The following is a 14298-nucleotide window of genomic DNA, read 5'->3' on the forward strand; positions in this document are numbered from 1 at the left end:
TGTGGTAATAAAGATTTTAGATGTGATTTATCAGGGCAACATGAAACTGCCTGTCTGTTACATATGATTTACACCTAGGACTTCTAGGACTGTGTCTGTAAGGCCTACCCAGTTTGTGGGTCTGCGGATTAGGATCTTATGGTCAGCAGTACTGAATGCTGCTCTAAGGTCCAGTAGAACTATAAAAGACCATTTTAGTGACTCTGTACTAAGTCATAGGTCATTTACAACATGCACCAATGCTGTCTCTGCTGTGGTGAGACCAAACGCCTGTGAAAAGTATATTAATAAAGGAACTTTCTAAAGTCATACACAAGGAGCAAAGCATTTCTCACCAGTTGACCTGTGAGCAGCTCTGACTACTCTGACTACAATGACGTGACAAAAAATCTGATTTGATTTGAATGCAGCAGTTTCAGCTGTGACCATGAGCCCTCTGTATAAAGTGCTCTATTAATGAAGTTGTTTATCATTATTATTATTATTATTATTATTATTATTATTATTATTGTGTATCATACTGTGATCATGCTGATCAGTACAAACATTAGAACTCTGTAAATATAGTTTTTTACAACCGTTGTCGTCACAAAGCAGCTTTACATAATTACATAATAAAAAAGACCCCCCAGTAAGCAGCCAATGGAGAGGAAAAACTCCCTCAGAGCTGGTGGAAGAAACCTTGGGAGGAACCAATACTCACAAGGGGGACCTGACCCGTCCTCCTCTGATCAGAACTATTTAAACATTAATGATAAAAATGACCAAACCAGAAACAGCAGATAGTTAATAGTGGTGATATTAATAGTGGCAGATAGTTAAGGGTCCATTTAGGTTTTAACATGGTCATTAGACAGGTAGCAGTGGTAGGAGGGTGAGCCGCTGGTCTATTATGGGTGGTTAAGGAGCGAGGCCATGTAGGGCTTTATATGTTAATAAAATAATTTTGTATTTAATACGGAATTTAACTGGGAGCAGTGCAGTGCTGATAGAACTTGACTGATGTGGTCATATGTTCTAGGTTTAGTAAGAACCCTGGCTGCAGTGTTCTGAACCAGCTGAAGTTTATTGAGGTTCCTGCTGGAACAACCTGACAGTAATGCGTTACAATAATCTAGCCTTGAGGTGATAAAAGCATGTACTAGCTTTTCTGCGTCTTGTAGTGATAAGGAGTTTCTTAGTTTGGAGATGTTCCTAAGCTGCATTAAGGCTGTTCTACTAATATTAGCTACATGTTGCTCAAATGATAAATCTGAGTCGAATGTGACGCCAAGATTTTTAGCTGCTAAACCAGGAATGATGGAAGCATCAGCCAAGTCTAACAATAAGTCTGAGAGTTTATTTCTAGTGTCTTTTGGACCTAAAAGGAGAACCTCGGTTTTGTCCCTGTTGTGGAGAAGGAAGTTTGTGACATCCAGAGTTTTATATCCTTTACACAGTCCTCCATTTTCTGTAATCTAGATTTATTGTCAGGTTTGGCTGATATATAGAGCTGTGTGTCACCTGCATAGAAATGGAAATTAATGCCATGTCTGCTTATAATGGAAGTGGAAATAATGGAAATAATGGAAATAGTAGCGGTCCTAGAATAGAGCCTTGCTCTATGTCTTACTTCTGTGTAATTTGAAGATAAATCTTTTATCTTTATGATCTGATAGAGTTCAGTTAGATATGATCTGAACCACGATAGAACTGTTCCTGTGATTCCAACCATGTTCTCTAATCTTTCTAGTAGAATAGTGTGATCTACTGTATCAGAGGCTGCACTGAGGTCTAGTAGAGCTAATAAAGATACATAGCCTTGATCAGAGGCAGGAAGGAGATGGTGTGTCATCTTCACTGGGGGTGTCTCTGTGCTGTGATTGGGCCTGAAGGGCTGTCTCTGTGCTGTGATTGGGTCTGAAGGGCTGTCTCTGTGCTGTGATTGGGCCTGAAGGGCTGTCTCTGTGCTGTGATTGGGTCTGAAGGGCTGTCTCTGTGCTGTGATTGGGTCTGAAGGGCTGTCTCTGTGCTGTGATTGGGCCTGAAGGGCTGTCTCTGTGCTGTGATTGGGTCTGAAGGGCTGTCTCTGTGCTGTGATTGGGTCTGAAGGACTGTCTCTGTGCTGTGATTGGGTCTGAAGGGCTGTCTCTGTGCTGTGATTGGGTCTGAAGGGCTGTCTATGTGCTGTGATTGGGTCTTAAGGACTGTCTCTGTGCTGTGATTGGGTCTGAAGGGCTGTCTCTGTGCTGTGATTGGGTCTGAAGGGCTGTCTCTGCTGTGATTGGGTCTGAAGGGCTGTCTCTGCTGTGATTGGGTCTGAAGGGCTGTCTCTGTGCTGTGATTGGGTCTGAAGGGCTGTCTCTGTGCTATGATTGGGTCTGAAGGGCTGTCTCTGGGCTGTGATTGGGTCTGAAGGACTGTCTCTGTGCTGTGATTGGGTCTGAAGGGCTGTCTCTGTGCTGTGTTTGGGTCTGAATGAATGTCTCTCTGCTGTGATTGGGTCTGAAGGGCTGTCTCTGCTGTGATTGGATCTGAAGGGCTGCCTATGTGCTGTGATTGGGTCTGAAGGGCTGTCTCTGTGCTGTGATTGGGTCTGAAGGGCTGTCTCTGTGCTGTGATTGGGTCTGAAGGGCTCTGTCTGTGCTGTGATTGGGTCTGAAGGGCTGTTTCTGTGCTGTGATTGGGTCTGAAGGGCTCTGTCTGTGCTGTGATTGGGTCTGAAGGGCTGTCTCTGAGCTGTGATTGGGTCTGAAGGGCTGTCTCTGTGCTGTGATTGGGTCTGAAGGGCTGTCTCTGCTGTGATTGGGTCTGAAGGGCTGTCTCTGTGCTGTGATTGGGTCTGAAGGGCTGTCTCTGTGTTGTGATTGGGTCTGAAGGGCTGTCTCTGTGCTGTGATTGGGTCTGAAGGGCTGTCTCTGTGCTGTGATTGGGTCTGAAGGGCTGTCTCTGTGCTGTGATTGGGTCTGAAGGGCTGTCTCTGTGCTGTGATTGGGTCTGAAGGACTGTCTCTGTGCTGTGATTGGGTCTGAAGGGCTGTTTCTGTGCTGTGATTGGGTCTGAAGGACTGTTTCTGTGCTGTGATTGGGTCTGAAGGGCTGTCTCTGTGCTGTGATTGGGTCTGAAGGGCTGTCTCTGAGCTGTGATTGGGTCTGAAGGACTGTTTCTGTGCTGTGATTGGGTCTGAAGGGCTGTCTCTGAGCTGTGATTGGGTCTGAAGGCTGTCTCTGTGCTGTGATTGGGTCTGAAGGGCTGTCTCTGTGCTGTGATTGGGTCTGAAGGGCTGTCTCTGTGCTGTGATTGGGTCTGAAGGGCTGTCTCTGTGCTGTGATTGGGTCTGAAGGGCTGTCTCTGTGCTGTGATTGGGTCATGTGTACTCAGGTATAAGCAGAGTTGTTGGGCCACAGCTTTTTCTAATATCTTGGATATAAATGTGAGGTTGGAGACGGGTCTGTAATTAGACGATACACTAGGATCAAGATCTGGTTTTATGATTAAAGGTTGTATGACTGCTAATTTAAGGGTTTGGGGTACATGCCCTAAGCTAAGGGATGAATTTACAATTGTTAAAAGAGGTGTGATTATAATTGGGGGTGTTTCTTTTAGTATTTTAGAGGGAATTGGGTTGAGTGTACAGGTTGTACAATTTGCTCAGGAATTTTATTCTAGTTGGCTGTGGAAGTAGGCAAAAGGCTTCCAAGTTCTGTTCTAAAGCAGCTCCACCAGGTGACGGCCATGTTTGAGTTAATGAGCAGGGTTGGTTTTGTTGTCTAATATTTTCTATTTTATTATTCAAATAATCCATAAAAATGTTACTGGTTAAAGATGTTGGAATCTGGGGTTGAGTATCTGCCTGGCTTTTAGTAAGTTTAGAGATCTCAGTAAAAAGAACTCTGGGATTGTTTTAGTTTTTCTGGATCAGCGAGGCCAAATACACTGAGCGAGCTTTAATGAGTGTCTTTCTATATTGACTAGGGCTGTCCTTCCACGCAGAGTGGAACACCTCTACTTTGGTCGTCCACCGTTTACGCTCTAGTTTCTGCACTGTTTGTTTTAAGGTACGAGTATGATCACTGTACCACGTTTTTTTGCCATGTTAGTCCTCTTTACAGTGTTTGACCCGTGTTGTTCTGGTCGACTGCTTGGTTTGTTGCTTTGGGTTTGGTCTCTGCTTGTATTTTCACGGTTCTCTTTTGCTCTTGTCCTTGTATCTCATCATGGTTCTGACCTGGTCTGGCTTGGTCGATATGGACAGGAGAGACAGTAAGGCAAGGTTCTGAACAGTCTCAGATATGGAAACGCTTCACTTAAACCTCACTGGTTAATGTGTTGTGTAGCGTTTGCTGTGTGATGTGTAGAAGCGTCTGTCCTGAGTGAGCAGCTGGAGAAACTTTTGCACAGTCAGGAGCTGCTGAATCCGCTGTTAAACTGCTGTAAGGAGTCAAAACCAGTGTGACCTGTGACTCTGAACTGTGCAGCTAAACGGCTAAACTGTACTTATTGATTTTCAGAGCTGCTGCTGATGATACTGGTGCACACGGACACAGACATTGTTTGGAAAGTTTTATTTTGTCCTCAGAGTTCAGATCTCTAGTCCACACACAAACACTGTGTGAAAGCCGCGCTGCAGGGTGAAGGTGGTTTAATGAAGCTGGTGTTGTGCTGACGGATGTCTGTGAAAAGCTGGTTCTGTCATATTAGAAGCTGCTTTAGGGCCTGACTGATGAACGGCTGTTTCTGTGTCCAGTGAAGTCAGATCAGATCACATGACCTCACTGACCTCACAAGCTGTTCACCTTTGTTTAATCATTAAAGTAGTTAAGTAGTTTGAATAGAAACTAAAGGACTTGTGGGATCAGTCGGCCTGTGATGTGAGGAATGTGGAGTGTTATGTAAGATTGTTATTTCTAAACTCTTACTCTGAGGTCATGCTGTGAATCTCCTCTTCAGAAAGTCTTTTTTTTCTAATATGATTTAGCAGATGGGGTGATTTGTTTGAAAGAGGTTCATACAACAGTACAAATAGTCTATTTTTAATTTGAAATATTTCATAGTCATTGACACATTAACATAATATTAATAATATTGACAGTAACTGCCACTTGTTCATTTCCAAATTGAAATGATTAATTAGAACCACAGAGGAACTGATTCATTATAGAAATAATCGATTCATTATTTAATTTTTAACTTAAAAAGCTAATAATTATTATTACTATTGAAACAGAAAACACTTCTCACTTCTTTACTGGGACTGGAGGCAGAAATGTATCTGACTGTTTTACTGTGTTTCAGATCACTTACCCAATCCTGGAAGGACTGCTGGAATTGTCGTTGGTGTGATTTTACTTCTGGTCCTCCTGACTGTAGGTGCTGTTTACCTCTATAAAGGTAGGTCATCTCTCCATCAGTGTATACTTAGACCACATTCCTCATATCTCACTGACTCAGAGCTCTCAGTTTTACTAAAGGGTTAAACACATTAACTGTCATAAAATACACATAGCTGAAATCATCCTTAGTGCACCAGGAAAAACCGAAAGTGTTATTACAAACCTCTGTTACCAGGGAATAACCCCTGTAAGTTCCTGTAGTTACTGAGTAATACACAGTAGTGTGTGATAAGCCTTTCTGATTTAAAGGGTTAATAAAGGTCAGTCAGCTAATTTCCACACCTGAATATCGGTTCCTTTAGTTTATTCAGTCAGATTTTAAATTCTCCTACAGTGATGCAGTAAAATCTATAAGGTATATTTGGTAAACCACAGTCTTAAAAGAAGCACATTAGTCCACATAGTGTATTTAGGTGCCAGATATCTCACACAGAAATAACTTCTCATTGGTCAGTGTGTTTGTAGTGTACTGCTGTCCACTAATGTAGTCTGCATTCCTCACTTTAGATCACTAAACACATTTCCTTTCTGATGTTCTACATCTGTACCGTTCTGCTAGGGCTAGGCGATATGAGAAAAAAACTCATATCTCGATATGCTTAAAAGAAATGGCGATATACAATACGATGCGATATTATGAAAACCACAACAAAATAAAAATGTAAGTATTTGTGTTTATTTGTAACACAAAAAAACATGCTGCATTATCTAACTGTAATTATCAAACTGTATGCCTAAGAAACATTTGCTGCACACCATGTAGACATGATGTAACTAAGCACACCTTACAATTTAAGTTGCTTCAACATAAATAAAACATCTGTAGACCATACCTGAATAAAAAGACATAAATAACAGAAATAAATAAAACACAAAACATAAAAACACAAACATAAGTTAAACAGAGTTCAATTTATGAAAAACTGTGTGCATTGTCTCTCTCTATTTAGTGCAGGTTTTGGGACAGGAACACAAGCATATCAACAGTTTCTGGTTTCAGAGATGCCCTGTGACATGTTACAATATTACCACTGGTTCTAAACGAAAAACTGAAAAACGAAAAAAAAACTGCTGACAACCTTTTTGCACAAAGCAAGGTTCTAGTGCACATAATCCAATCCAAATAATTTTAAACAATAAGAATAATAATAAAAAAAATAATAAAAAAATAACTACAGACAACTTAATTTTTCACAATGTACTTCCATATTTATCAAACGCCTGATGATATCTCACCAGGTGAAACAGGAGTATTTTTTTCAGAGCAGGTTGCCAAGGCACCGTTTACTTTAGTCATGGAGACGTTCTCCAGTAGCTCTCTCATTAAACCTTGAGATTAACGTTACTTACCAATTGCTAAATGCAAGCGATGACCAAAACATTGAAGCCTCGTCCATTTGTTTAAGCTGATGTCTTTAACAATGTTGCTCGCGTTGTCTGTTGGGATACAGACTTGCTGTTGCTCTTGTAATCCCCAGGATTTTAGAGCATCTTGTAGGCCTTGTGCGATGATTTCAGCTGTGTGGTCATTTGGAAAGTAGCAGGTTTCAGGCAGTAACTCTTTAGCTTCCAATCTTCAATGAAATGTACTGTAAGGCTTATGTATGGTTCACATGTTCTACTCGACCACACATCTGTGGTGGTGGTGAAGTATGCAGCTCGTGATGATTTTTGTGAAATCTAATTTCAACGTCATTGTACAGTTTAGGCAGTTCCAGGAAGCTCGTACTTGTACTACCCATGCACGCTTTTTTGGAATTAAAGCTTCGCCACTGGTTTCATATTTGTCCATTGTTGACTTACCCACAGTTATCAGAGAGGCACACCTGAGTGAGTGTGATAAATGTGCCGAGAACTTCTACCGCACCATACATGAACAATGGCAGGGCAGTGTAGTTTGAGCGCATGACTTAATATAAGATGGTTATATAAGATGAAGGGGTCAGTGTGTCTGATTTAAAGACCCAAAGTGAGAATCACTCTTTATGTATGAATATTTATGATTAAAAGAATCAAACAGCTGAAATAAATCATGCACTTGGCAACATGCCAGACTCCCAGAGTAATCACATCCCAGCATGCATCATCACCCAGTTTAAAGACAGACAGTATTCAGATGATTTCATAATGAATCTCCTAGTTGCTGTTCCTCACTTCTACAAATGATGATCCTCTAAACCTGGTTTCTGGAGAAAGACTCATTTCTTCAGTTCTTCTTTATTTGTATATTACCTACATAACATCACATTCACATTCACACACACACATATACACACACACACACACGCAGAGGATAACAAGTATGTTTTTCGGAGTATAGCAGGCTAAAGCCTCTACATCAGAACAGACACTTGGTGACGTGTTTTCTGTTGTTCATGTTCTCACTGTTACATTTCTGTTTACAGAAAGAAGAAAAAGAGAGGAAGAAATCAGAAAAGGTAAACAGACACTTCTTTTCTTTACTGCCATTTTTCTGATTTAGTCAGATCATTTTGTCTGGTTGTCTGAACTGCAGCAATAGCTACACACTGATTATTTTACACTGCAGATGTAAAATAAACAAAGTAATGTAAAATGAGTGCATCATCTTCGGGTCTGTAAATGCAGAGAGTGCTAACATGAATTATTGAGGAACACTGAAATGAAGGGACTGTATATACACAGAGACTGACAAGGTTCACCTGGGGAAGGTAACTAGAGGGCAGGGGCTGGGTGGCGACAAAAGGGGAGACTAACAAAGCCATGTTTTAAACAAACTGACCAAAGGAAAACAAGAGAAGCAGAAGGACACACGTATGTATTAGTAGTAAAATAAGCCACAGTTAACCTATAAAAAGACTTACTGTTTTCCAATAAGTTTCTATTTTTAAAAAGTAAATTAAGGTGTCTATACTCAGTGAACTAAACAGTCAGACTTCTGAAAAATAATGTGAAACACATTGTTTGGTGATATCATTCAGCATCTACTAAAGTTAAACACTGCTGAAATTAATCAGACTTTGGTTAATAACCAACACAGCTGTTAATGATGAACCTTCAGACCTAAAACCGCCAACATTCTCTCTCTCTCTGTTCACCTTAAGCTTTAAAACCACTGAAAAAAAACAAGGATTTCACCCAAATTCTGATTTTAACATCTTATTATAGCTCAGGAAATCATGGTAGATCAGACGAGTGATCAGACTGTCCGCTGTAATGGGTCATTAAACTGTCCTGGCAGCAAAAACCACTGATCAGTGCTTTAAATTGAACAATACGAAGTGTTCAAGTGTTCAGATGAAGACGATTTCTTATCTGTACTAAATCTCCTTTAAAATGACATATGCTCTCTGTATCAGTTTTATTTTAGTCACATATTTTGAAATAAACAGTTTTACTGGATGGACTACTTACAACTTGAATCAAAGTAAAAAAATAAAGGTTATTTTCAATATTGCTGTCACTTCCATCAAACCACTGTTTTTAAACTGAGAAGGATTTACACATTATTAATCATTACTATGAGCTCATCATGATCTCCACTGGCTCTCTGTTCCAGTGATGTAGTGCAGTGTTAGAGATGATCAGATCAATATGGTCACATTCTCAGAATCTCTTCATTACTTCTGTCCAGAGCTTAAACACTTTCATCTGGACACATTTCATTCATTGGAAACACATCTGTACAGTGTTAATTAAACATCTGTATAGAGGTAGAACATCACAATATGACAGAAATGACAGAACTTACAGGCTTTAACAACACCAACACAACGTTAAATCTACAGCAGAAGAAATGATGCCATGAAGGGAGCAACACTAGAGGTTATTTCTCATAGTGGGTTCACAAACATTTGTGATATCAACTGATTTACTTTTTAAATTACGGCTTCGGAATTCTGAGTTTTCCTCCGAAACGAGCCGAAGCTACTACAGTCCAGTTTAACCCCTGAGCTGCAACAGGTTAATTAATGTTTTAACCACTATTTGGACTCAAGCCAGACCACAAAATAAGAGTGCTGGCCCAGACTGAGTACAAATACTACCACTACCAAGACCAGCACGTCTAACTAGGCTAACATTAGCTTAGTCTTTGCATTAACATTAGCTGTGTGACTAACAATTAATTACCAGTCCACTACAGCTAAGGTCCTGCAGGCAGTCTCTTCCAGTCAAGGCTGTCAATCACTTCATTCCTAAGTGTAGCTCCACCTTCTTACTATAGAACAGAGTAAGGGTTAAAAACTGATTTCTGGGGTAAAATACAAAATGCCAATATTAGCAAAGGGAGACTAACTGCTGGAATTTAGAGAAACAGTTTAGAGGAGGAAAATGAGATGAAAAATGGGCTGCCACACATCATACCGTGAAATGAAAAGAAACCTGGTTAGTCTTATGGGTTTTTTCCCTGTTGTTCTGTAGTGGAACAGAACCATGACTTCTGAGTACCGCTGCAGCCCTAGTAAGTACAACAGAACCACTTCTCAAGCGTAGTGTAACAAGTACAGTTCAATACATGTGATCAGATGAGTGGATTTCTTTTTTCTCTAAAGCAGATTACAGAGAAAAGTCAGTGCACTTCAGCCAAAGATTAACAACAGAATAACAAGAACTTAACTTAGAGAAACTGGAGATGGAGAAACAGTTTAGAGGAGGAAAATGAGAGGGAAATGGGCTGCCACACATCATACCGTGAAATGAAGATTAGTAAGATTAGTTAACTGTAACATGTAGAGAGATTGTTTAAAAGATAATCTGGTTTTGGTGGGTGGGGTTTAATACAAATAATAATCAGATCTGCTCATTCAGTCATAGCACTATTCAGCATCATTCAGCCATGCTGGTCTAAGGCAGGCGAGAACACCACAGCATGAGGTTTAGCTGTATTCATTATTTTATTACATAAAATATATATTTTTACATTATTAATTTAATTTGTAATTTTATTTTTAATGATGTAAATATTAATCATATTTTTCCAATAACACAGCTAATTTACTGGCCTTCCCTATTTCCCTCTGTATGATCTGATATTACAGACAGACAGCAGCACACAGTGATTACATTCTCTTCTTCTTCTCTATCTGAGCTCTGTTGAGGGGAACTGAACAAAAACACTGGTACTGGTAAAAACAGACCATGTACCTGTAAATGAATGCGTGTCCAGTTCAGTGGGTGGTGCTGTCACTGTATGACCTTCAGTAGGCACAACATAAAAGAAATGAATTCTTTTAAAATAATAAATTCCTCCCACATGATTCCAGCTCTTATGTTTACGTCTCTCGCCCAGGTGAACTGTCTGTCATTCAGTTAGGACCTGAGTTACCCAGTATTTACCAGAGTAGAGCAGAGAGAACAGCAGTGATTCAGGGGGTCTAAGGGTTTAATGTGCCATGATGTGAAGCCTGCGTATAATCAGAAGTACAGGGTCAGTAACTGAGCCTGTGGATCACTGTGAGAGGGGTGAGATGGGTCCTGATGAGGAGAGAGAATTTGTTGTCTATTAAAGATATGATCTAATGTACCGACAGTGAGAGTGAAGTCAAAGTCATAGACCCATCAGTCATGACACAAAGTCACATGTAGGGAGGTTGGTCTCAGTCTACCCGACACTCCCTCTTTAACTGTCCATCCTGCAAACTTCATTTCCCATGATTCCCATGAAGTAAAATATTGTGCTTTATGTTAAATACAACATACATTATTTATGTTTTATTTTACATAACTTTTAGATACATTTTATGACACATCAAAGAAAAAGTTACTCAATATTCATTAAACACATTTTTTGGAACCTTATTTTTATTTTTTACATTAAATTTATACAGTGGTGTGCAGACATTTGCCCGTTACCATGACACGTTAAATGGGGGGCGTGAGGGAGAAAAGTAACCAAACATGTTTCAAGTCAGTTAAAATAAAAACATTCTGCATTCATTTGAAATGGGGAACAGGGACAGATGAGCTCAATGCCAACCCCGGTGGGACCTTCACACCTACACCCAAAATGAAACTTAAACAAACATAATTATAAGGCCAAAAAGGGGCTCTACTGAGGACCAGGTTAAATTGTTCCTGGCTTTTTTTTAACATTATTTTTGAAAAACACAATTTGGAAATTGTTTGGATTTTGTTTGTTAATTTATAATATTAAGTATCTATAATCAATGTTTTAGGCAAGAAGACATCATTGTAACATCCTAACAGTTTAATTAGTCATTTAATTTGTGATATTGTGACCTCTTGCTAAGGACAGAACATTTAAGAAATTCTAAAGAAATAATTTTAAAATACATAAAATAAATTTCATACATTCTAACATTTTACATTTATTCATTTCTGTGAAACTAGTCAAGTCAAGTCAAGTCAAATTTATTTGTATAGCGCTTTTTACAACTGTTGTCGTCACAAAGCAGCTTTACATAATTAGAACTTAATAAAGAACAGAGACAGAGAAGAAAGAAGAAATAGCATGAAGCGTCAAAGACCCCCGTGAGCAAGCCAACGGCGACAGTGGCAAGGAAAAACTCCCTCAGAGCTGGAGGAAGAAACCTTGGGAGGAACCAAGACTCACAAGGGGGACCCATCCTCCTCTGGCCAGACTGTTTTAAACATTGATGATAAAAATTACCAAACCAGGTACAACAGAAAGTTAATAGCTGTGATATTAATAGTGTCAGACAGGCACGAGTCCATCTAGGTTTCAGCACGGCCACCAAACAGGCAGCAGCAGCTGGCGGGTGAGCCATGGGTGGTGGCGGGTTGGGGGGGACGACCCGCTGGCTGGACTGGTAGGTGGTAACTGGTTAGATGCAGGTAGAGGGGATCTCAGCGGGCAATCTTCCTGCAGATCGGGCTGGGTGGCCATTTACTCGGAGAAGGTAAAGAGAGAGAAGTTAGTTCTAAGAGGAATTTTATGGAGTGCAGAGAATGTTGATCATCAGCATCTGGGTATGTCTGATGACTCCGGCAGGTCTGATTATCACAGCGTAATTAAAAGGAGAGAGCCAGAAGGTAACACGGACACGGGCGTACCCTGAGAACACCAGCATCTATCTGCTCCACCGTCAACAAACCTGAGTGATCGCGTGTAAGCAGCGAGACGACAGCTCCAGCATCTCAGAGTACTACAATTCCCTGGGTCCGCGAACCCCTGGACCTGCAGCCCTTATCTAAGAAACATTAATTACCAAAAGCTAAACTAAACATATAAGTTTTCAGTTTAGATTTAAAGATTGAGACTGTGTCTGAGTCCCGAACATTATCTGGAAGGTTATTCCAGAGCTGGGGGGCTTTATAGGAAAAGGGTCTTCCCCCTGCTGAGGTTTTCTGAATTTTGGGAACGCGTAAGAGGCCAGCACCCTGAGATCTAAGTAGTCTTGATGGTTCGTAATATACTATAAGATCCTGCAGGTACTCAGGAGCGAGGCCATGTAGGGCTTTATATGTTAATAAAAGAATTTTGTATTCAATACGGAAATTAACTGGGAGCCAATGAAGTGCTGATAGAACTGGACTGATATGGTCAAATTTTCTAGTTTTAGTAAGGACCCTGGCTGCAGCATTTTGCACCAGCTGAAGTTTATTGAGGTTCCTGCTGGAACAACCTGACAGTAGTGCGTTACAATAATCTAGCCTTGAGGTAATAAAAGCATGTACTAGCTTTTCTGCGTCTTGTAGTGATAAGGAGTTTCTTAGTTTGGAGATGTTCCTAAGCTGCATAAAGGCTGTTCTACTAATATTAGCTATATGTTGCTCAAATGATAAATCTGGGTCGAATGTGACGCCAAGATTTTTAGCTGCTAAACCAGGAATGATGGGAGAATCTGCCAAGTCTAACATTAAGTCTGATAGTTTATTTCTAGAGTCTTTTGGACCTAAAAGGAGAACTTCGGTTTTGTCACTGTTAAGGAGAAGGAAGTTATGTGACATCCAGAGTTTTATATCCTTTACACAGTCCTCCATTTTCTGTAATCTAAATTTATCGTCAGGTTTGGCTGATATATAGAGCTGTGTGTCATCTGCATAGAAGTTGAAATTAACGCCATGTCTGCTTATAACTGAGCCCAGTGGTAACATGTATAATGTAAATAATAGTGGTCCTAAAATAGAGCCTTGAGGAACTCCATATCTTACTTCTGCGTAGTTTGAAGATAAATCGTTTATCTTTACAAATTGGAGGCGTCCCGTTAGATATGATTGGAACCATGATAGGGCTGTCCCTGTGATTCCAACCATTTTCTCTAATCTTTCTAGTAATATAGAATGATCTATTGTATCAAAGGCTGCACTAAGGTCTAGTAGGACTAATAAAGATACGTAGCCTTGATCAGAGGCAAGAAGGAGATCATTCGTAATCTTCACTAGGGCTGTCTCTGTGCTGTGATTGAGTCTAAATCCAGACTGGAATTTCTCATACATGTCATTTTTACTCAGGTATAAGCAGAGTTGTTGGGCCACAGCTTTTTCTAATATCTTAGATACGAATGTTAAGTTTGAGATGGGTCTATAATTAGATAATACGCTAGGATCAAGATTTGTTTTTTTGATTAAAGGTTTTAAAACTGCTATTTTAAAGGTTTGGGGTACATGCCCAAGGCTAAGGGATGTATTTACAATTGTTAAAAGAGGTCCGATTATAATTGGGAGAATTTCTTTTAGCAATTTAGAGGGAATCAGGTCGAGTGTACATGTTGTACAATTAGCTGAGGATATAATTTTTTCTAGTTCTGGCTGTGGAAGTGGGTAGAAGGCTTCCAGCCTTTGTTCTACAACTAAGTTTTGTTCTAAAGCAACTACATCAGGTGACGGCCATGTTTGATTTAATAAGCAGGGTTGGATTTGTTGTCTAATATTTTCTATTTTATTATTAAAATAGTCCATAAAAACATGACTAGTTAAAGATGTTGGGATCTGGGGTTGAGTATCTGCCTGGCTTTTAGTAAGT

The 14298-nt window shown here is 40.0% G+C and overlaps 3 protein-coding genes across 4 annotated transcripts in view; 2 read left to right on the top strand and 1 right to left on the bottom strand.

Moving 5' to 3' along the window:
* Positions 1 to 14298, top strand: part of LOC140577232 (uncharacterized) — a 222032-nt gene that overhangs the window by 169721 nt on the left and 38013 nt on the right. The gene's annotated exons all lie outside the window — the stretch shown is intronic.
* LOC140577237 (butyrophilin-like protein 8) overlaps positions 1 to 14298 on the bottom strand; it is a 161721-nt gene that overhangs the window by 39712 nt on the left and 107711 nt on the right. The gene's annotated exons all lie outside the window — the stretch shown is intronic.
* LOC140577233 (ribonuclease inhibitor-like) overlaps positions 1 to 14298 on the top strand; it is a 75046-nt gene that overhangs the window by 22735 nt on the left and 38013 nt on the right. For both annotated transcript variants that reach the window (XM_072697101.1, XM_072697102.1), the window contains exons 5-6: positions 5275 to 5370; positions 7778 to 7810. In XM_072697101.1, the coding sequence (XP_072553202.1) occupies positions 5275 to 5370; positions 7778 to 7810 (129 nt within the window). The remainder of the gene's footprint in view (positions 1 to 5274; positions 5371 to 7777; positions 7811 to 14298) is intronic.

The sequence above is a fragment of the Salminus brasiliensis genome, chromosome 14 (assembly GCF_030463535.1).
Source record: "Salminus brasiliensis chromosome 14, fSalBra1.hap2, whole genome shotgun sequence".
Classification (NCBI taxonomy): domain Eukaryota; kingdom Metazoa; phylum Chordata; class Actinopteri; order Characiformes; family Bryconidae; genus Salminus; species Salminus brasiliensis.